The sequence below is a fragment of the Desmodus rotundus genome, chromosome 3 (assembly GCF_022682495.2).
Source record: "Desmodus rotundus isolate HL8 chromosome 3, HLdesRot8A.1, whole genome shotgun sequence".
In the NCBI taxonomy this organism is placed as follows: Eukaryota; Metazoa; Chordata; class Mammalia; order Chiroptera; family Phyllostomidae; genus Desmodus; species Desmodus rotundus.
This window is the reverse complement of record NC_071389.1, coordinates 102,494,384-102,518,471: the sequence shown is the minus strand read 5'-3', so window position 1 is coordinate 102,518,471 and position 24,088 is coordinate 102,494,384. Positions and strand designations below refer to the sequence as shown.

The 24,088-nt window shown below is 36.4% G+C and overlaps 1 protein-coding gene and 1 pseudogene across 1 annotated transcript in view; one reads left to right on the top strand and one right to left on the bottom strand.

Annotated features, from left to right (window-relative positions):
* Nucleotides 1-24,088, bottom strand: part of BRCA2 (BRCA2 DNA repair associated) — a 74,273-nt gene that overhangs the window by 33,919 nt on the left and 16,266 nt on the right. Inside the window, exons 11-13 of the mRNA XM_053920682.2 lie at nucleotides 19,002-23,921; nucleotides 16,921-17,016; nucleotides 2,373-2,442 (exon numbers count right to left, since the gene is read on the bottom strand). Coding sequence (XP_053776657.1) covers nucleotides 2,373-2,442; nucleotides 16,921-17,016; nucleotides 19,002-23,921 — 5,086 coding nt within the window. The remainder of the gene's footprint in view (nucleotides 1-2,372; nucleotides 2,443-16,920; nucleotides 17,017-19,001; nucleotides 23,922-24,088) is intronic.
* Nucleotides 3,295-3,664, top strand: LOC112323196 (large ribosomal subunit protein uL29 pseudogene; annotated as a pseudogene).

Here is a 24,088-nt window from a genome sequence, read left to right as displayed (position 1 = left end):
CAGTTGACTTTTTTCTTCTTAAAATTCTCACCACTAATATCTACAACACCATTGCCCCTTTGTTTGTTTCTTTTTTGCTGTTTTTTTCTTTTTGAGTCTTAAAAATATTCCTGTCTCCAAAGTTGGATTTCTTTCCTAGACAATTTCCCAGGCAAGAAGGCCAGTCATACCCCTTGCTTTAACTATCATCTACCTAACAATAAAAACATTAACCCCTATCTCATGCCTGACTTTCCCCTAGGTGTTATTCCTACAATTTGAACTGCATAAAGCACCAGATGGCCCTACCTTGCTGTTCCACACTCTTCTCAAACATGGCCAAATTAAATTTATCATCTTCCCTAGCATACACATTCTTCCTAACTGATATCTTTTGAAACCCCCATACTTCCTTTTACCCAACTTGAAATTGCTGGAACTTGAAGTTACCCTAGAACTAATTTAGTTACCCATTCATCTATCCATCAAATATTTAATGAGGTCCTACCATGTGTCAGGCACTGTTCTGGTTGGGGGATAGAATGAGGAAATAAAATCAGAGAGTTTATATTCTTGTGGAGGGAAAAGGACAAATATGTCACATGGTAGTAAATGCTATGGAGATAAACCTCCTGGTAATTGGCACCTGAAAAAAAAAAGTCTATGCTCACACTTCTTTGATAGATTGGTTAGTGTTAAGACTCTGGGGTAGAAATCATTTCCTCTCAGAATTTCAAAGGCATTGCTCTGTATTATACATTATACAATCTAATCTTCCAGCTTCCATTGTTAATGACGACAGGATTTATATACCATATGACTCTCAAAACTGTTTGAAACCTGATTTGGGTTTTTCCCTTCTGAAAAATTTAAGGTTCCTCTCTGCACCTAGTGTTCAAAAATTTCACAAGGATGTCCCTTAATGTGGGTCATTTTATTTATGTGCTCATTCTGAGCACCCTTTTAACCAAGGAAACTCATGCCCTTTAGCAGTGATAAAATAAATTCTTTCTTTGAAAATTTCTCTCTTTTCATTTTTCCTGTTCCTTCTTTCTCAAACTTCAAAATTTCAGACTTTTCTGATTATCTTTTCAGTACTTTCTTCATCTCTTTATCTTTTTGTTCTACTTTCTGGGAATGTTCATAACTTTGATCTTCTGTTACTTCTACTAATTTATTTGTGCTATCATATTTTTAATTTCTAAGAACTCTTTAGTACATATTTTAAGGATGTAGTTATGTTCTCTTTCCTGAGAATATTAGTAAGTTTTCTCTTTGCACAGTCTATACCCTCTAAATTCCTTATTTTCCCCCTCCCTTCTTTCCTCCCTCCCTTCCTTTGTGCTTTGGACACTATCTTTCATACAGGCTTTCTTCCAGGGACAGGTATTTCTTGATTAGCTCTTCTTATTTCAGAGTGAGGCACTGAAGAGCCAACTGAAAGCTGTGTGCCTGTCCATTGTTGACTTCACTGTCTGGTAATATGGCCACGCTGTTGCAATTGTCAGTATTTTTACTTTGGTCTACTGAGCTGGTCATATTCCCCAGAAAAAATCCTTCCAGGCTTCTGCCTAGAGGCTTGGCTGCCCGCAATGGAAGCCAAGTATGGGAAGGAGGCCAAGGAGTCTCACTATTCGATATAGAGATTTTAACTTAATCTCTGCATTCAGTACCCTCCTACCACCCCATCCCCAATTCAGAATCCCTCCAATTCCTCTTCTCCAAAGAATAACCTTCTGGAAAAGGGATAACTGCCTATCTGCAATGAAGGAAGGGATATAGGTGTTTCTTAAACAGATTTTCTATGAAACTTCCTATTTTCTACTTTACCTTTAGTACATGTTGCTGCCAACCTGAGTCTCTCTCAGGTTCTTTATAAAAAATTAAATTGAGTGAGTAGCTTCTCTACTGGCTCTAATGTCAGATTTGGGCTTCTAAGTCTTTCAGCCTTTTTAGCTTCCAGAATTTTGTTGTTCCTTCTTATCACTGTCCTTGTCGATTTATACATTGAAAATAATTTTAGTAATTTTAGTAGGACTTTAGAGGAGAGATAAAATATTTTCCATGTATTCTATGTTTTGATAATGGATTCTGAGTAACTTTCTTGACCCAACTTAACCTCAGAACCTCAGTGCCTCAGCCATAAAAGGCACATAAAATCTGTTTAATTATAAAGTTATGACTCTAAACAAAAAATAAGCTGGAATATGGACAGCATTATACAATATGATCCAAGCACACAATGATTTAACCTTGATGAAGGCCTTGAAAAGCAAAGTACTAACTCCTGTATGCATGTTAGTGCCACTGTATTTATAAATATTTATGTAAAAAACCCCATACATTTCCTACAATGTTTTAATAGAATTAAAAAAAACTTAAACATGTCTTACCAACAAGGTCCACAGGTAATTGGCTCTAAAGAAATGTGATGCATAAACAGTCTTCTATCTTTAATTGTGCCTAGAAAAATGTTATTTTACATTATGTCTTAATAAAAATGCATGTTATGTTAGATATTAAGGAAAGTCTAATGGGAGATTTTATTTCCTACATCTATTCATTACATATTATTGTAAATATTTACAATATTTATATTGCATAAATATTTACAAATATTAAAAATTTGATATAATTATAAGCTTTAACATTTATAATGCATATAATAGATGCTCAGTAAATAACTACTAAAAGACATATTTGATTCATAGATTCATGACTATATTCCAAATAACTCACAGTACAAACATTAAAGAAAAAAGTATGAAGTTAGCTGATGTTAATCATAACTGAAAGGTATTAGCTCATTGCCAATGCAAATATCTAATTTAAGAGTTAGTCTTGTAAAGGATTATAAGCTAAATTTAGATATTATTTATTCTCAGTGTGTAACTTGTACTTATATCTCCTACTAGTCCATTGGGAGGAGACTAGTCGAAAAAACTAGAATGCATTAATAGAGCCATGTGATCAAGTACTATACAATCATGAAAAGAATGAGGAGGAGCTCTACATACTCATTAGAAGTGATGTCCAGATATGTTCTAAAGTAAACAATACCAACAAACAAAGAAGGTATAAAACATTGTATAACATCCTGATACCTTAAGACAGAAAAATAATGAGTGTGTGTGTATATTAAATTTGAAACTATTATATATGCGTATACTGTAAGACAATGGATCTTAAAGGGTAATCCCTGGGGGTGGCCACAACTCTATTATGGAATCCAAGCTGTGAAAGCTGCTGCTGCTGCTAATAATAATAATAATAATATTCTTTTTCTCCTAGCAGGCGGCGGCAGCTTGTGTAGACATGGCCAAAATTAAGGCTCCAGACCTTCGTGGCAAGGAGGAGGAGCTGCTCAAACAGCTGGACGACCTGAAGGTGGAGCTGTCCCAGCTACACATGGCCAAAGTGACAAGCGGAGCAGCTTCCAAGCTTTCCAAGATCAGAGTTGTTCGCAAATCTATCACTCATGTTCTCACCGTAATTAACCAGACTCAGAAAGAGAACCTCAGGAAATTCTACAAGGGCAAGAAATACAAGCCCCCGGGGTCTGTCACCCAAGAAAACACAGGTAATGCACTGCCAACTCTACAAGCATGAAGAGAACTTGAAGACCAAGCTGCAGCAGTGGAAGGAGTGGCTGTACCCACTGTGGAAGTATGCAGTCAAGGCCTGAGCATCGCAGGGTCAATAAAGCACAAACTGGCTCAAACCCCCCCCCCAAAATGGCAGCAGTAGTAGTAATATGTCATGTCTCTTTTTAAAAATATATTTCATTGATTATGCTACTAGAGTTATCCCATTTTTTCCTCCCCTTTCTCCCCCTCCCCCTGCACCTGCCCCACTGGCATTCCTCCCCCTTAATTCACATCTATGGGTTGTACATTTAAGTTCTTTGGCTTCTCCATTTCCTATACTATTCTTAACCTCCCCATCTATCGTGTACCTACCATTTGTGCTTCTTATTCCCTGTACATTTTCCCCCATTCTTACCCTTCCTCCTCCACACTAATAACCCTCCATGTGATCTCCATTTCTGTGATTCTGTTCCTATTCTAGTTGTTTGCTTAGTTTGTTTTTGATATTTTTAGGTTCAGTTGTTGATTGTTGTGAGTTTATTGTCATTTCAATGTTCATATTTTTGATCATCTTCTTTTTCTTAGATAAGTCCCTTTAAGATTTCATATAATAAGGGCTTGGTGGTGATGAACTACTTTAACTTGACCTTATCTGGGAGGCACTTTATCTGCCCTTCCATTCTAAATGATAGCTTTGCTGGATAGAGTAATCTTGGATGGAGGTCCTTGCCTTTCATGAATTGGAATATTCTTCCCAGCCCATTCTTGCCTGCTAGGTTTCTTTTGAGAAATCAGCTGATAGTCTTATGGGAATTCCTTTGTAGGTAACTGTCTCCTTTTCTCTTGCTGCTTTTAAGATTCTCTCCTCATCTTTAATCGCGGGGAATGTAATTCTGATGTGCCTTGGTGTGTGCTTCTTTGGGTCCAACTTCTTTAGAATTTTCTGGGCTTCCTGGAAATCTGTTTCCTTTGCCAGAGGGGGGAGTTCTCTTTCATTATTTTTCCAAATAGTTTTCAATTTCTTGCTCTTCTCTCCTTCTCCTTCTGGCACCCCTATGATTCGGATGCTGGAATGTTTAAAGATGTCCTGGGGGTTCCTAAGCCTCTCCTAACTTTTTTGACTTCTTGTTTCTTCATTCTTTTATGGTTGAATGTTTATTTCTTCCTTATGCTCCAAATCATTGATCTGAGTACCAGTTTTCTTCCCTTCACTGTTGGTTCCCTGCATATTTTTCTTTATTTCACTTTGCATAGCCTTCACTTTTTCATCTATTTTGCAACCATGCTCAAACATTTCTGTGAGCATCCTGATTACCAGTATTTTGAACTGTGCATCTGATAGGCTGGCTATCTCTTCATTTCTTAGTTCTGTTTTTGGAGCTCTGATCTATCCTTTCATTTGGGCCGTATTTTTTCTGTCTCGGTGTGCCTGTTATGTTGTAAGAGTAGGAGCTTTAGGTATCATCCAGGGCAGGGCAACCCACATCCTGGTTGTGGTGCTGCATGGGGGGTGGGGTCGGAGAGGGAACAATGGCCCTTGCTCGGCTCTCAGCTGACTTTCGACTTCCCTGCTACCCACAAACAAATTTTCCCCTTCGGGTGCTGATTCCCAGGTGGGTGGCTTTGTGTACATTCTAGGACCCTGTGGGCCCTGGCAACAAACTGTCTTGTGAGACTGGGAATATCTCCCGTCGCCACAACCCAAACTGGTTTTTACAGCCAGAGGTTTTGAGGCTTTCTTTTCCTGTGCTGGAATCCTGGGTTTCACTGTCTTTCTTGATCCCCAGTTGTTCCTCCCAGTTTATCTGCATGCAAATTTGGGACCGCCCAGTCCTCCAGCCACCACCTTGCCACAAGTCCTCTCCATCCCAGTTGCCTGTCTCCGTCTCTCCTACCACTCTGGATGAATGTTTCTTCTTTAACTCATTTGGTTTTGGACTTCCATACAATTCGACTTTCTGGCAGTTCTGGTTTTTTGTTTTTAAAATAATTTGTTGTCCTTCTTCTGATTGTGCAAGAAGGCAAAGTGTATCTACTGACGCCTCCATCTTGGACTCACATGTCTTTTTCACTTGACATTTGCACTACTGGTGCATACTGTTGCAGATGATGGGCAATGATTAGCTCAAGGCCGCACATTTATGTGCATTTTTCACATAATTCCATTTTCACCAAACAATAACCAAAAAAGAAAGTTATAACCAAAACAATAACCAAAAAAAATTATTCAGACTTGGATATTCAGTGAACCTGTCACCACAAGTAAAGCAAATGGCATTATTTGTTGTCAGTGGTAAAATTTAAGCTTTTAAACAAAAACTATAATTTTGGAAAGCATACATCTGGCTCTGCTACTCTGACAACTTCTCAATACTAAAACTTTTCACATTAGATCAGTGGTGATAGAAAGTGACTGCTCAATATTGTATAAAAAAATACCAATATTTGGAAGAACTATATAACTAAGTGGACTATGACTTTCAACATGACCAATGCACAATGTTACAAATAAGAATTTTTCAGTCTCAATTTTTAACATAGTAAATACAAATAAATATAATCCACATACATGGATGTTCTTGGGATCCTCAATAATTTTTAACAGTATGAAAAGGATTCTGGCCAAGATGGAGGCATAAGTAGACATACTTTGCCTCCTCTCACAACCATAAAAATAATCACAACTAACCTCAAAACAAAAAACAACCAGAACTGCCACAAAATCAAACTGTATAGAAGTGTAACAACTAAGATTTAAAAAAGAAATATTCATCCAGAGAGGTAGGAGAGGTAGAGATGGGGAGCCACGGCAGTGTGGTGGTGGCCAGTGGAACAGGTGGTCCCAAACTCACATGTGGTGGATAAAAACTGGGAGGAACACCTGGGGAACTAGCAATCCCAGCCCAAGGCCAGACCATACAACCCAGGTTTCTAGTGCCTGGAGTAAAGCCTCATAACTTCTGGCTGTAAAACCCAGTAGGAGCTGGGGTGGTAGAAGATACTGCTAGGCTCTCAGGAGAGTCCCTTTAAGGGCCCCCAAGGTCCTAAAACATGAGCAAACCCATCCACTCTGGAAACCACCACCAGCACAATAGCTATAGGAGCACCACTCACATACAGAAAGTGGGTGAAGTGACTGAAAATAGGGTGAGTGCTGAGCAAGTGACACTGTTCCCTCTCCAACCTCTCCCTTACATACAGTGCCCTAACATAGAAGCAGTGAAGAGGGTTGTCCTCCCCTGGCGAATACCTAAGGCTCTGCCACTTACAATGTAACAGGTGAGCCAAGACAGAGTCAAAGCAGCTCTACCTAATACACAGAATAAACACAAGGAAGCTGCCAAATTGAGCAGAAAAAGAAATATGGCTTAAATGAAAGAACAGATCAAAACTCCAGAAAAAGAACTAAGCAAAATGGAGACAGCTAACCTTTCAGATGCAGAGTTCAAAACACTGGTGATAAGGACACTCAGAAAAATTGAGTATGGCAAACACATAAGGGAAGAAATGAAGGCTACACGAACTGAAATAAAGTAGGAGAGATCAATACCTGACATCAAACCATATTACAAGGCCACAGTAATCAAAACACTCTGGTACTGGCATAAGAACAGACACATAGACCAATGGAACAGAATAGAGGGCCCAGAAGTAAACCCAAGTCTCTACTGCCAATTAGTATTCGACAAAGGGGGAAGGAACATAAAATGTAGTAAAAATAGCCTCTTCAACAAAGGTTGGAAGATCTGTATAGCTCCCCAAAATGAGAAAACATGCAAAAAAAAAAATGAAACTCAACCACCAACTTACACCATATACAAAAATAAACTCAAGATGGATAAAAGACTTACATATAAGTCCCAACACCATAAAGGTCCTAGAGGGGAACATACAAAAATCTCAGATATTCCATGTAGCAATATTTTCGCCAGTATGTTCCCTTGAGCAAGGGACATAAAGGAAAGAATAAACAAATGGATTTCATCAAAATAAAAAGCTTCTGCACAGCTAGAGGAAAACACCAGCAAAATGAAAAGGGAACCAACCATATGGGAAAACATATTTGCCAACAATACCTCAACAAGGGTTTGATCTCAAAAATACATACAGAACTCTGGTGGATCCACTCCAGGAAGACAAACAACCCAATTAAAAAATGGGCAAAGGACATGAACAAATGCTTCTCCAAGGAGGACATACAGAAAGCCCACAGACATATGAAAAGATGCTCAGCATTACTAGTTATCAGAGAGATGCAAATTAAAACCATAATGAGATACCACTCCACACTGGTCAGAATGGCCATCATAAACAAATCAACTAACAACATTGCTGCTGAGGTTGTGCAGAAAAGGGAATCCTAGTACATTGTTGGTGGGAATGCAGACTGGTGCAGTCACTGTGGAAAACAGTATGGAATTTCCTCAGAAAACTAAAAATGGAACTGCCTTTTGACCTGGCAATTCCATTGCTGGGACTATACCCTAAGAATCCTGAAACACCAATTCAAAAGAACCTATGCACTCCAATTTACAATAGGCAAGTGCTGGAAGTAACCTAAGTGCTGATCAGTAAATAAGAGGATCAAAATATGTGGTACATTTACACGATGGAATACTATGCAGCAGAAAGAAGGAGCTCCTACCATTTGCTACAGCATTTATGGAACTGGAGAGCATTATGCTAAACGAAATAAGCCAGGCGGTGAGGGACAAATACCATATGATCTCACCTATAACTGGAACATAATCAGCAAAACAAACAAGCAAGTGAAATATAACCAGAGACATTGAAATTAAGAACAAACTGACAGTAATCAGAGGGGAAGTGGGAGGGAATAATGGGGGGAAAGGGAGAAGGGTTGTCAAGGAACATGTATAAATGACACATGCACAAAGCCCAGGGTGGGTAGGATCGAGGGTGGAAGGAAGGTAGTGAGGGCCGGGGTTGGGGGGAGTTGTGATGGGAAAATGGAGACAACTGTACTTGAACAATTTTTAAAAAAGAGAGAAAAAAAAGAAGCATAATTGGTAGGTACAAAATAGATGAGGATGTTAAGAATAGCATAGGAAATGAGAAGCCAAAGAACTTAAATGCACATCCTGCAGACATGAACTAAGGCGGGTATGCTGAAGGGAAGGGGGGGTACTCAGGGGAGGGGGGTAAAGGGGAAAAATTTGAGACAACTGTAATAGCATAATTAATAAAATATACTTAAAGAAAAGATAAAAAGGTCTTCAGATCAAAAATTTTGAGAACCACCACTGCAGGATAAGTAACTATGGTGCTGTTATTATTGAAGCATAAAAAACAGTAATGTGCACAATGAGAATAGGCCGAACCCCAATCCTGGTGTTTTAAAAGCTATTAACCACTGAAAGGATCATTGGAAAAACAGTGATTTGAGGAGTATGGCAGGGAATTATAAGGACATCCTAGGAAATCTTTTTATGATAATAAAAAGCATGGAAGTGCCCAAAGGTTGATCAAGACATGTTAAAAAAAAAGTAAACAAACCCTGGAAATACTTTAAAGAGGTGTCCAGTTTTAAATTTGGGATGATTTAAAATAAAAAAGAATTTTTCTTTTTGTGAAAATGTACATTATGTACATATAATACATTTTACTATTAAACTTTATACATGCATTATAAACAGGAATCTAAAAATCAATTTTATTCAACAGAGGAAAAATTCATTTATACCATTAGTAGTGATTTTTATAGCAACTACTCCTTTAATCTGAAAAACTGGTAGTTAAATGGAAAAATTTAAGATTTTAACCTGCCTTTTTAGGAAGAACTATAGTTGCTATAATTTATAGTTGCTATAAAATTTAAGATTTTAACTTGCCTTTTTAAGAAGAACTATAGTTCTTCCTAAAAAGTTGTTCCCAATCTATAGTTGATCCCAAGTTGTTAAGGGAAAGCTCTTCCTTGCTGAAGAATCCCAGCTACTAAATGTATAAGGAGTTACATAAATTGAAAATCACTATTTTCCAATGTCCAATTAAATAATTGACTCAAGTAAATATCATTAATGGATGTTAAAATTGTGAATGAAAGACAGTTTGGTAAACTAGACATTCTCACAGGACTAAAGGATCATCCGACAGATTACTGTATTTTGCTGTGTATACTCCATGCACTTCTTTGTCCAAATTTTTTAGGGCAAAGGAAGGATGCACATTATAAATGGGTAGTACTAATTCCATATCTACATACAAATTTTAAATTCTTTTATTTATGCTTATGCATTAGAAGTGTAACTCTAGAAAACAATAACAATATCCATATGCAAAATAATACCCTGAAATATAATAATTGGCTCTGCTTCTAAATATAAATAAATTAATTAAAAAATTAAAACAAGATATTTTTTTCCTGAAAGTTTGGGCCCAAAACGTGGGAGTACAGTATACATGGGAGTGCATTAAACATGGCAAAATACAGTACTTGCTGACTGCAAATGGAAAAATATACCTATTTAATGGCATAATCTGGTGGTTATCATCTTAACAAGTGATCAAGTCATTAGACACAATGTGCCTCTGATATAATGCAATGCATGTACACAGCACTTCTAAGAGGCATTCTTGTCAAAAACACATAACCTAATCCTAATTAAGTCTTTTATACAAATAGGGACTACAACAAAAAGTTAAATGACACTACAAGGAAACAAACAAATCCAGAATGTGGGACAGTCGACAAAACAACTGGCTTGGTCATTTAAAAGTGCTACTGTCATAAAAATTAAGTAAATAAATGAAAAAGTAAGAAGACTATTGAGATTTGATTATATCAGATATTAAGCAACTTTTCTGGGATAATGGCTCTGTGGTTATACCATTATGAAATGTCACGTCTTAAACTAACACTCAAATGTTTTAGCAAAAACGTATACATATATTATCCCCATAGATCTATTACTATTCATGTCCACATATTATATGTGATTAGATAAACAAACAGGGCAAAATAGTAACACTGTTGAATATACTGGCTATATGGGTATTCTCTCAGCTTTTCTGTGTGTAAAAATGTTCATAATAAAAAAACCTTAAGGAAACCCAAAGAGACCCACTGCAAGACACATCAAAATTAAAATGGCAAATTTCCAAGACAAAGAGAGGATCTTAAAGGCAGCAAGGGAGAAACAGGAAGTAACGTACAAGGGAGCCCCGATAAGGTTAGCAACTGACTTCTCAATGGAAACGCTCCAAGCCAGAAGAGAATGGCAAAAAATATTCCAGGTAATGAGAACCAGAGGCCTGCAACCAAGACTACTTAACCCAGCAAGGCTCTCAATCAAGATAGAAGGCCAAATAAAGAGTTTCCCAGACAAAAGAAGTCTAAAAGAATACAGCTCCACCAAACCAGCTCTGCAAGAGATGCTAAAGGGACTGCTTTAAGGAAAGGAAGGAAAAGAGAAAGAGAGAGGAACACAGGTAGGAAAAAATGGCAATGAATAACGACCTATCGATAATAACCTTAAACATAAATGGATTAAATGCTCCAATCAAAAGACATAGAATAGCTGAATGAATAAGAAAACATGACCCACACATATGCTGCCTACAAGAGACCCATCTCAGGACAAAAGACTTACACAGACTGAAAGTGAAGGTCTGGGAACAAATTTTCCAAGCAAACGGACAGGAAAAAAAAGCAGGGGTAGCAATACTCATATCAGACAAAACAGAATTCAAAACAAGGGCCATGAAGAGAGACCCAGAAGGTCACTTCATAATACTCAAAGGAAGAATCCACCAAGAAGACATAAACATTGTAAATATATATGCACCCAACATAGGAGCACCCAAATACATAAAGAAAATCTTGGAGGACTTCAAGAAAGATATTGACAGCAACACAATTATAGTAGGGGATTTTAACACCCCACTATCAAAAATGGACAGGTCCTCTAAACAAAATATCAACAAGGATATTGTGTCACTTAACAATACCCTATAGGAAATGGACTTAACTGATATATACAAAGAGCTTTTCATCCCAAAGAAGCAAAATACACATTCTTTTCAAGTGTACATGGAACTTTTTCAAAGACAGAGCACATGATAGGACACAAAGCAAGCCTCAACAAATTCAAGAAATTGAAATCATATCAAGCATTTTCTCTGACCACAAGGGGCTGAAACTAGAAACCAACCCCAAAGGAAAAAACCCAAAACACTCAAAATCATGGAGATTGAATAGCATGCTATTAAACAATGAATGGGTCAAGAACAAGATTAGGGAAGAAATCAAAAACTTTCTGGAAACAAATGAAAATGAACTCACAACAACCCAAAACCTATGGGACACAGCAAAGGCAGTCCTGAGAGGGAAGTTCATAGCAATACAGGCCTACCTTAAAAAGACAGAAACATTTCAAACAAACAACCTAACCCTACACCTACAAGAACTGGAGGAACAACAACAAAGACAGCCCAGAGCAAGCAGAAGGAAGGAAATAACCAAGATCAGAGCAGAGTTAAATGACATAGAGACTAAAAGCACAATTGTAAGGATCAATGAATCCAGGAGCTGGTTCTTTGAAAAGATAAACAAAATCAACAAGCCTTTAAGTAGGCTCATCAAGAAGAAAAGAGAGAGGATCCAAATAAACACAATTAAAAATGAAAGAGGAGAGATTACAACTGATACCACAGAAATACAAAGGATTGTAAGAAATTACTACAAAGAAGTGTATGCTAAGAAATTTGAAAACCTAGGTGAAATGGTCACATTTCTAGAAAAATATAATCTTGCAAAACTGAAGGAAGAAGCAGAAAACCTGAACAGAGTAATAACAGCAGACTAAATTGAAGCAGTCATCAAAAAACTCCCAACACACAAAAACCCTGGACCAGATGGTTTCACAGGAGAATTCTACAAAGCATTCAAGGAAGAGCTAACCCCTATCCTTCCCAGACTATTCAAAAAAATCCAAACTGATGGAAGACTCCCAAACTCTTTTTTGAAGCCAGCATCATCCTAATCCCAAAACCAGATAAAGACACAACGAAGAAAGAAAACTTCAGGCCAATATCGCTGATGAACATAGATGCTAAAATTCTCAACAAAATATTGGCAAACCGCATCCAGCAATACATTAAAAAGATCATCAACCATGACCAAGTGGGATTCATCCCAGGGATGCAAGGATGGTACAATATTTGGATATCAATAAACATAATACATCACATCAATAACTGCAAAGACAAAAATCACATGATCATATCAATAGATGTGGAAAAAGCATTTGATAAGATACAGCACCCATTTATGATAAAAACACTCAGCAAAGTGGGAATACAGGGAGCATTCCTCAACATAATAAAGGCCATACATGAGAGACCTACAGCCAACATCACACTCAATGGACAAAAACTTAGAGCTTTCCCACTAAGATCAGGAACAAGAGAAGGATGCCCTCTCTCACCACTCCTATTCAACATAGTACTGGAAGTCCTAGCCACAGCACTCAGACAAGAAAAGGAAATAAAAGGAATCCAAATCGGAAAGGAAGAAATGAAACTGTCACTCTTTGCAGATGACATGATTGTGTACATGGAAAATCCTATAGATTCCACCGAAAAACTACTCGACCTAATAAATGAATTTGGCAAAACAGCTGGATACAAAGTCAATACTCACAAATCAAAGGCATTCCTGTACACCGACAACGAAACTGCAGTAACAGAAATCAGGAAAAAAATCCCATTTGATATAGCAACAAGAAAAATAAAATACCTAGGAATAAACCTAACCAAGGAGGTAAAAGACCTGTACTCAGAAAACTATACAACACTGAAGAAAGAAATTAAGGACGACACAAACAAATGGAAGCATGTACCATGCTCATGGATTGGAAGAATTAACATCATCAAAATGGCCATACTACCCAAAGCGATTTATAGATTCAATGCAATCCCTATTAAAGTACCCATGACATATTTCACAGATATAGAACAAACATTTCAGAAATTCATATGGAACCATAAATGACCCTGAATAGCTGCAGCAATTTTGAGAAAGAAGAACAAAGCAGGGGGGATCACAATACCTGATATCAAACTGTATTACAAGGCCACTGTCATCAAAACAGCCTGGTACTGGCATAAAAACAGGCACATAGACCAATGGTACAGAACAGAGAGCCCAGAAATAAACGCAAGTCTATACGATCAATTAATATTTGACAAAGGAGGCAGGAGCATAAAATGGAGCAAAAACAGCCTCTTTACCAGATGGTGTTGGGAGATCTGGACAGCTACGTGCAAAAAAATGAAACTTGATCACCAACTTACGCCATACACGAAAATAAACTCAAGATGGATAAAAGACTTAAATATAAGTTGTAACACCATAACAGTCCTAGAGGAAAACATTGGCAGGAAAATCTCAGACATTCCATGCAGCAACATTCTCACAGACACATCCCCTAAAGCAAGGGACATAAAGGAAAGAATAAACAAATGGGACCTCATCAAAATAAAAAGCTTCTGCATGGCTAAAGAAAACAGCACCAAATTACAAAGAGAACCAACAATATGGGAAAACATATTTGCTAATAATACCTCAGACAAGGGCCTGATCTCCAAAATATATAAAGAACTCACACGACTCCACTCCAGGAAGACAAACAACCCAATTAAAAAATGGGCAAAGGACTTGAACAGACATTTCTCCAAGGAAGACATACAGAGGGCCCAGAGACATATGAAAAGATGCTCAGCATCGCTAACCATCAGAGAGATGCAAATTAAAACCACAATGAGGTACCATCTCACACCAGTCAGAGTGGCCAGCATAAACAAATCCACAAACAAATGTTGGAGAGGATGCGGAGAAAAGGGAACCCTAGTGCACTGTTGGTGGGAATGCAAACTGGTGAGGCCACTGTGGAAAACAATATGGAATTTCCTCAGAAAACTAAAAATGGAACTGCCCTTTGACCCAGCAATTCCGCTGCTGGGATTATATCCTAAGAACCCTGAAACACCAATCCAAAAGAACCTGTGCACCCCAATGTTCATAGCAGCACAATTTACAATAGCCAAGTACTGGAAGCAACCTAAGTGCCCATCAGCAAATGAATAGATCCAAAAACTATGGTATATTTACACAATGGAATTCTACGCAGCAGAGAGAAAGAAGGAGCTTATACCGTTTGCAACAGCATGGATGGAACTGGAGAGCATTATGCTAAGTGAAATAAGCCAGGCGGTGAGGGACAAATACCATATGATCTCACCTTTAACTGGAACATAATCAATAGAAGAAAAAAGCAAACAAAATATAACCAGAGACATTGAAGTTAAGAACAATCTAACAATAGCCGGGGGGCGGGGGGGAGGGGACAGTGGGAAGAGGGGATTACAGGAACTACTATAAAGGACACATGGGCAAAATCAAGGGGGAGGGTGGAGGTGGGGGAGGGAGGCGGGTTCAGCTGGGGTGGGGTGGAGGGATGGGGAGAAAAAGCATACAACTGTAACTGAATTACAATAAAAATTAAAAAAACAAAAACCTTAAGGAAAACAATCATTCACTTGCAAATTATCAAGATCATGCTGAGAAAAAAATCATTTAAAAAAAAAGTAATATGTGATGGTCAAATAAATACTGAATATATACTGGCTTAAGATAAATCCCCAAAAGAGTTATGGCAACATTTTATGCAATAACATCAGTGTTAGAATTACATACATGTTCTTTTATTTACTTCCCATAGGACAATGGTTTTAGGAGAAGAGTTGCCTCTATGCATGCTATCTAACACCATTCTTTCAATACCTAGAGAGTAAAGTCACAACTTACACAGGTTTGAAAGACAATTTATCAAGTAATAATTCACAGTGGTAAAAACTATCCTAGATATTATTTATACTTCTAATAAAGAATAGTAATTATGGTTTTAGTTTCCAACTCCGTTCAAAATTCTTGTACAGACTAAAGTTTGAGACCCATTAAATTAAAGAACAACAGAAATAATAGTTTTTTAGACATTCAAAACAGTCTGTTTTTAAGGTAACTTTCACATCTCTATCATTAAATGAGTTAGAAAATTCCAAAGTGTTCCTGCCTCTTGTGGGATTTATCCCATGTGTTTCAGAACTATCCCTCCACAATTTAATACATTTCTACTTTACTATCTCAGTTCTTCCTTTCCAAACCAGGAGCCAAGTGTATAGTGAACAGTTACCTGTGTATTATTTATTTTCAAGTAATTCATGTTAAGAACTTAAAATTTCAGCCTAAATGAGATAGGAAGCCACAGAGTTTTAAGTAGGATTTGACCTCTGTATTATAAGAGTGATTCTGTCTGCTTGTACGGCAACTAGCCTGGGAGAAAGGGAATGGCAAAAATAGGGCGATGGGTTAGAAGCTATAACAGTGGCTTGGATAAAGGGGTAGAAATGAGAAGAAATGATCAGATTCTTGTTATATTTTGAAGGCAGGACCTATAGCACTTATTGATTGGTTGGGTGTGAAGTATGAAGAAACAAGGGTAAAAGATGACATCAAGCCTTTGATGTGATCAGCTGACAAAATGGCAGTGAGAAAGGAAAGCCAACAGAAAGAGCAGGTCTGGGGCAGGAATGGAATCAGGAGTTCAGCGCTGGTTATACCAATTGAGTTGCACATTAGCAATACCAGTAGAAAAGTTCAAACTGGCAAATGAATAAATAAGTCTGGAGTTCCAGAATAGGCTAAAGGCTGCAGATATTATTTTGGTAGTCATTGAAGTATAGGCAGAGAAGGGATCTAAGGATAGAGTCCTGGGATACACCTATGTTTAGAGTAAGGAAAGAATAGGGAAGAATCAACAAAGACGACTGAGAAGAAGTAGCTATGTAAGAAGAGAACCAAGAGAGTGGTGGTCTCAGAAGTGACCAACCATGTTGAATATGGCTGAAAGATGGAGTCAAATGAGAATACAAATGTCTGCTGGATTTGCCAACAGAGAGATCACCATGTAACTTAGGAGAGAGTGATTTTGGTGGCATGGTGAGTGCCAAAAGCTTGACCAAATTCTAGAACCTAAGCTTTAAATTTTTAGACTTCTTAATAAATTTTAAGTTCTTAATACATTTTTATAGCTTTTTAATTTAGAAAGCCATTATTTTATAATCACTGCACATTTCCTAATTACGAAGAACCTCTGCATCATACCAGATATTATGGAGAAGCTTATATAAATAAAGCAAGATATAAGTTTAACAAATCAAACTATAAAGTCTTGCCCAATTATCTATATACTCAAAAGAGCTGAAAAAATAACTTTAAGAATATTATGGATAGTACTTATAGAGAGGGAAAATATGGATAAAAAGCATATTTTACCATCTGGAGTGCTTTTTGAAGCCTTTAAGGATTTTTCTTGATTTTCTATTATCCTGTCAAATTCATTTAACAAGTTTCTTTTGATTGGGGGTTCTCCTAAAAAGAAATTTCAATACACATTTTTAAAGCAAATAGTAAAAAAGCCTATAGTCCAATTTTTAAAACTAAAGTACTGACTCTTACAATATGTTCAGCAAACATATATAATAATAGTTTGAATGGCAACCATTCTGTTTTGAAGAATATTCATTTTTCAATATCAATTTAATTTCTATTATTTTTGCCCATTTAAAATACCTCTATTTAATTGGGTCTAGGGATAAACAGACATTACCAGATACCACCGATAAGCTACTTTTTAATAAACTCACACTGAATGTAACCCTGGGTTTACTGGAAATAAGGAGAAACAAAATTTCTTCAAATAAACTATATTTTTCATTAAACTCGGGACAGAATTTATTGTATAGGTCATTGAATTACAGTCAGTGAGTAGGAGAAAAGATTTTTTAAATTACCAAAAGTACATTCAAATTTTACTAGAAGTACTATTTCTTATTTAAAAATTCTACAAAGGAGAGTAAAATTAAACCATGGTCCTAGTTATGCATTTCCATGTCATACTAATAACATGTGATAACAGATGCTTTGCTTTTTGATGCTTTATTAAAGGGAGTGAAATTGTAGTATTTAATATGTAAAAATATCCATGCAAGGCTTTACTAAGTGTTAGATTATAATGTGATTTAATTGTTTAACAAGGACCTGTACTAGTCAAGTAACAAGAGGCTCATTTAGCTGTATAAACTTGAATGTAAATATATAACAGAGGTAAGGGATATTAAACAATGATGCTCTTCAGAACATTTATTAAAAGTTGTTTTTCTTCTAAGCAGAAGGCCAACTCACTTCATTATATACATGAACTAAATGAAATGGGTTCCTATAAAGCTATTATTTTCCATAAAAGAATTATGAATATCTTTAAGCACCTGTACTTCAGCATCCTGCACTAGACAGCAGCAATAGTTTACGGTAAGTATCCTAAACTTACCACTCTGCCCATAACATAAACTTGGTATAGGAGGAGGTCTGGATAACACCTGATTAGGCAAAATCTGTACCCACCAGGATAATTTAGGGTCAAAAGGCACCAAGGGGAAGAATGAACTGACTGGCTTCAGTGTTGTTCTCTCTATTATGAAGGGACTGGACAAGACCTGTGATAACTATTCTGAGTCTACTGTTTTTTTTAAAAGGAGGTGGTTATTGAAGATTAGCCACTTAAACATTGGAGAGTTAGTTCTGGCATTTACTTTAATTGTAAGTGATCAAGAGATTGAATTATTTAATATTATTCCTAATCAGAGATACTAACAGAAAAAAAAATCCAATCTAATTATCCTAGTAGTTAGGTGAAGTTGCTATATATATATTTAAAGAGAAGTTAAAACATAGTCCAAATGGCACTAAGACCAGAATACTGTCTGCTAAGGATAACTGATTTTAGAACACTCCCTAGATTTAAAAAAACCAAGCCAACACCTGTAACTAGAAACCAGTCTTTCCCTCCTACCCCTGACTGTGCAACCTGCTTCAGTGTTGGCAGCCTACAGGCAGAGTGCAGGGAATGGTTCAAGGCCATGGCTTGCTCTGGCATGGGGCACTATGACAGACCCAGGAGGATGGACATCCAAACCAATCTTTTAAGTTAATAATAGCCAAAGTCTGCTATCTGTATTTATATACATAAAAACAGTTAAAAAGTTGTATTATGCAAGCTGTTATATAACAAGATAAAGAGCTTCAATTCTAGAGAAATTAAAAGTTTTAACAGTAATTTCTCAATTATAACTATATTAATAATCTCTAAAAATACACTGAGAATCTCAAAACATGACTTCTTGGTACACAGACTCAGATGTCAAGAGTGAAGTCACATTCTCCCAAACTATACATGAAAATCTGGAAAAGCGTGATTACTGTATAATACCCTAACTGCTATAAGCTAGCATGCCAGAATTACTGAGGACTTAATTTTAAGTGACTGGCAAACCTAAAGGAAAAAAAGCGCCACTTACCAATCAAGACAAAGGCATCTCCTCTTCTTTTTCCAGTTCTTGAATTTAACAAAGCCGTTTCCTTGTTTTGGCAGGTGAGAAGTAAGTGTTCGGGATGACTTAGCAGTTCAGAATCTGTCAGCTCACCATCTTCCATAAAAGCTTTGGCAATCTCCACTGCTTCTGTTTCAAAATAATTTTCTGGATCTTTGGAATAGGTAGAACAAATTTCTCTATTTGTTGTGATGGGAAGATTAGAGAAAGTTTCAGGTTTCCCAATTTCTATTTTTGTATTTTTAAGTAAAGCTTGTTTTTTTCCCAATAGATGACTATTGTTCTCAACAAGCGATGCTTTGCTTTCTAAAACCAAGGGTTCTTCGTCCTGCTTAAACTGAGAGAGACATGGAAAAGCTTCAAAAGGGTGAGCATTTTCTGAAGAACTACTTCCACTGTTACAGTTATTTGATAACTTACTGCAGGCTTTTTCCATTTTGCAGTTTGCAAAGTGTTCTGGGGTTCTCTTATCAATACAGAAGAGAGGAAGTAGTTTTGACACATCTTGTCCAGATGTAGGTGACTGCCAAAGACCACATTCAGTTCTGAGTGAATCATAGTCCTCCAACATTCCCTTAACTTTGTTTAAGGCACCTTCAGAAACTGGAACATGTTTTCCACTTGCTGTACTAAATCCAGGGAAAGCAGATGATAGTAAATTTGAGGGGGGATGTATCACTGTATCTTCTCTTGTGACCTTGTCTGAATGTTCTTCATTTGGTTCAAATGATACTTTGGGAAAAAGCTGCTCCATATTCTCTTCTAGCTTAGGTAAGACTGGTCTGGTCTTCTGTAAGACAGCATCTGAAACTTGTACACATTTCCCACTTGCTGTGCTAAAAATCCCACAAGCATTAGAGGAGACTGCATTAAATTTACATGTATCAGAAGCTTTCAAATTGATCTGAGAAGGTAACATTTCAGAAATTGTCTCTGATCCAGGCATACCTTGGCTGTATTTCAGAATTTGTTCACTCCTAGTGCCAGCAAAAATCTTACATGAATACATGCTATGCTCTTCACTATCCAGAGAGTTAGGAAAAATGAAATCCTCTGAATCACCCACCATGTCACAATAACCTGCCACAGTTTTCGTGTGGTCAGTGTCTGATTTACACTCAGTGTTTTTCATAATGACCTTAGTGCAGTCGTCTGCGAATCTCTCTCTGATTTTTGTTCCATGTGAAACAAAGGCCATTTGACCACTTGCTGTACTGAATGCAGAAGGCCCCATCTCAAAATTACTTGAATCAGACACAGCCACTTCCACGGCTGTGTTTTTATTTTTGTATGGTGAAGAGTTAGTCACAAATTTCTGAACACAAATGTCTTCATTTACAGTTTGTAGATGTGTGTTTGCTTCTCTTATGGTGGATATTACTTCAGAAAAACTAGTGTTTTTTCCATCTTTGAAATTCTTTACTATTGGCTTAATACCAGAATTGTGTGTGTTACTTTTTGAGAGAGATTTTGATTTATTATATACCTCACTGGAATGACAAAAATCAGAGTGGTCTGAATAGCTGTTAGATATGCTACTGTTACTTAAATAAGTTGAATCTTGTTTTTCAGAGAGATGATTTTTGTCATTTTCAGTTATGATACTGTTTGAGTGATTTCCACATGAAGGACTTTCTACATAATCCTCAGGATAGTCTTTTAAACATATAACCTTGGCAGTATTTATTTTTTCTGGTTGATCATCCAATTTCCCTTCTCTAAGCAAGTTTTTTGCTTCAAGTAGTGAAGCCTGACTCACAGAAAGTTTTCTACCATGTCCTGTGTAAAATGGTACAGTCAAATTTTCAATGGCTAAGCAAGTGGACTGATTTGTGTAACAAGTTGTAGGACTTTTTGCTATTTCTTTTTCTGTATTTCCAATTTTCAGAGTGATATTATTTGACATTTTGAAATTTTCAATTTGTCTGTGTAAATTATCACTTAAAAGCCTGGGTAGCATGGCAAAGTCATTAGAAGCAAGTTTTTTCTCCTTTAGAGAATTCTGCATTTCTTCATACTTTGGGGCAGTTATTTCAAAGGTCTCACATGTTAATTCAAGCCCTTCTTTACAATCCTCTCTGTCCTTTAGTATCTTTGCCCCTCGGTGGCTAAAATTAATGGTTTCACTATTTTTATCTTGCATTTTTTCATCAAAAAGACTTCTCACTCTGTCCAAAGAGTTCTTTGTAATTTTTATCTTTTTCCCACTAGCTGTATGAAAACCCAACATAGTAGGTTCTTTGATCTTTTTGGTTTCACATTGTAGTCCTGATTGGAGAGTCAGTAATTGATTTTCAGTACCAACTGAATTACTTTCTTTCAATGTTTTGTCTTTAACTGTATCTGTTTCCTCATAACTTGAAATATCTATTTTGTTGACCTTTATTCCAGAAAGTAATTCAGAATTTGAGGCATCTGAAAAGTTATTCAATCCTTCTTCTACACATTTTTGATCAAAGAAATTTACAGCTTTAGTTAATGAATCTTTGGACCCTCTGATATTTTTCCCACTTGCAGTCTGAAAGGATATATCAAAAACATCAAAATCTTTTATGTTTTGCCCCATCTTTCTAGCAGTTAACTTTTCTTTATTTGACATATGAACATGAAATGTTTCTTCTGCTTTAACAATTTCCAAACAAGTTAAATCTGACACACCTTCTTTGACTTGAATGCTTCCCCCGTTTATAAACTGACCAGATGACTTCAGATGTATGTTGTGCTCATCAATACATGGCATGCCATTTTCTTCTTTATGATAATAAACTGTATCATTTTTACTTGAATCATTGCCATCAGATTCTCCTAAGTTACAAGAATTTCTACTGGCACCAGTACATTTGTTATCTTCACTTTCTGTGTATTTCTTCTGATCTTCAGTATTTTCAACAAAAATGCCAGCAGTCATCTCAATATTACTTTGTTGTATTAGTTGGGTTTTATTATTTTTTTCATTAAAATGTTCATCATTGTTATAACTTTCTATCTTAAACAGTGACACACCAGAATCATTACATTGACTTGAAGAGAAGCTTCTTGGATCTACTGCTGCATAAGTTTCCTCGCTAATATTCTCAATTTCACTGAACAGTCTCACAGCTTTTTGCAGTGCTTCACTAGAAACACTCAGTTTTGTGCCATGAGCAGAATAAAAGCCTCTAAACTCCACTTGATTTTTATCTGTTAAATAACCAGAAGTACTTTTGCTACAGTTGGTTTTCAACGAGCAAGCAAACTTTTGCTTACCTTCAAACTTCCTGATGCTACCCACCTGACTGATGGATGGGGAATTAGTTGTGAGATGAAAATCAACATTTTTCCATTCCTCAGAAGTGGTATGCAAGACAGGCATGTGGTTTTCAGGTATTTCAAGTGGATTATTCCGTATCATGTGGCTTGGTTTTCTAAACTGTGTAAATTCAAACTGACTTCCTGATTCTTCCAATATAGTAGAAAGTTCTGTAATTTCTGCCTTTTGGCTAGGTGTTAAGTTATGGTTTGAATTAAAATCTTGCTTCAAAGGTAAAGTTGGAGGAATTGTGTGACTATTTTCACTATCAGAAGCAAATGTACTACTCTGCACACATTCAGACACAGAATCAGTTGACTGTGAATCAAGTGCACAAGGTTTGCTTAGTTTCTTTTGATTTTCTGACGAGGCATTTATAATTTCAATGCAAGCTAAACTAGTAGAAAAATGTTCTTCAATGTCTTTGAAGAACACTTTACTTTTCTTAATGTTGTGTTCAGAGGGTTTTATCTCTTTATTAGAAGCTGTTCTGAAGCCTTTTCCAAAATTGTGATTTGAAATGGGATCTGAGAATCCTGCCAATTTGTCCATGTAATCATTTTGGTTTGATTTCTTATCTATATCCAAGGACATGTCTAACTTTGAATCTTTACCTAGAGTCATTTGCTGTATTACATTCTTTCTGTTCTTCTCTGTAAGTTCATGGACTATACTTGATAAGTTAAAATCTTTTATAATTGACACTTTGGCTGCTTGTTTGTCATCTGTGGCTGTATCTACTACCATGGTAGAGTTCTTAAGAACAGGTTCTCTGATATAAGTGAGGCCTGCCTCTTGAAGTTCCTCAGTATTTTCTAAAAGAGGAATACTCCATTCATTAGTTATTTCAAAGACAACATCTTTCTCATTGTCTTGGAAATGTTCTTCAGAGTTTGACTTGACAGTTATTTTTGAAATTAAAGCAGTCTTTTCTTCTTCTTTTTGGGTTACTGTGAGATTTGTATTTTGGTTGAATTGTACCTTCACAGAAGGTGAGGCTATTGTGTATTTTTCAGATGATAACAGCTCAGATTTTTTAGAAATTTCATTTAAAATGCATATTCCTTGATTTTTTCCCATGGGAATATTTTTGATTAAATCAAAGCCAGCTTCACAATTCTTACATTTTACTCTCTCTGACATTTTATATGATTCCTTTCCCCTAGAAATCACAATGGAGTTTGATGGAGGATCCCTGGAGTCAGGAGTTGAAATGCTGACATTATCGAGGTCATATAAAATGCTTTCCTGGGATTGAAAGTGAATACCACCACATTCTATTTCTGAATGTGGCATTGCAAGGTGACATACTGCAGGCAAGACCTCTTTTATGTCTGAAACTCTTTGGTGTTTTGGATCTTCACAATATTTTTCCTGAAAACATGACAGATAATCAGTTTCTGTGGTAATAAATGACTGCGTTTTTTCTTCATTAATTTTTGTTTCTTTATAATCAAGGTCTTGAGATAGTTTATTAGAAGAATTGTTTTCATTATTAGAACATTTTCTCAGAACTGTCCCAAAAGAGCTGGTTAAAGATAAATTTGGTTCTTCAGAATCATCCTGTAAACAGTTTTTTTTCACAGAATGCAATAAACCTATGCATAAAGAGACAAAGTGACAAAATACAATTAAAATACCATCAATCACATTCACTAAATATTTTCTACGAAGTTAAAAAGGTAGTATCTAAAACAAAAATTACATGAAAAGCAAGAAGTGAACGTCAGGTTTAAAACAGAAAGAATTATAAATATTCTCTATT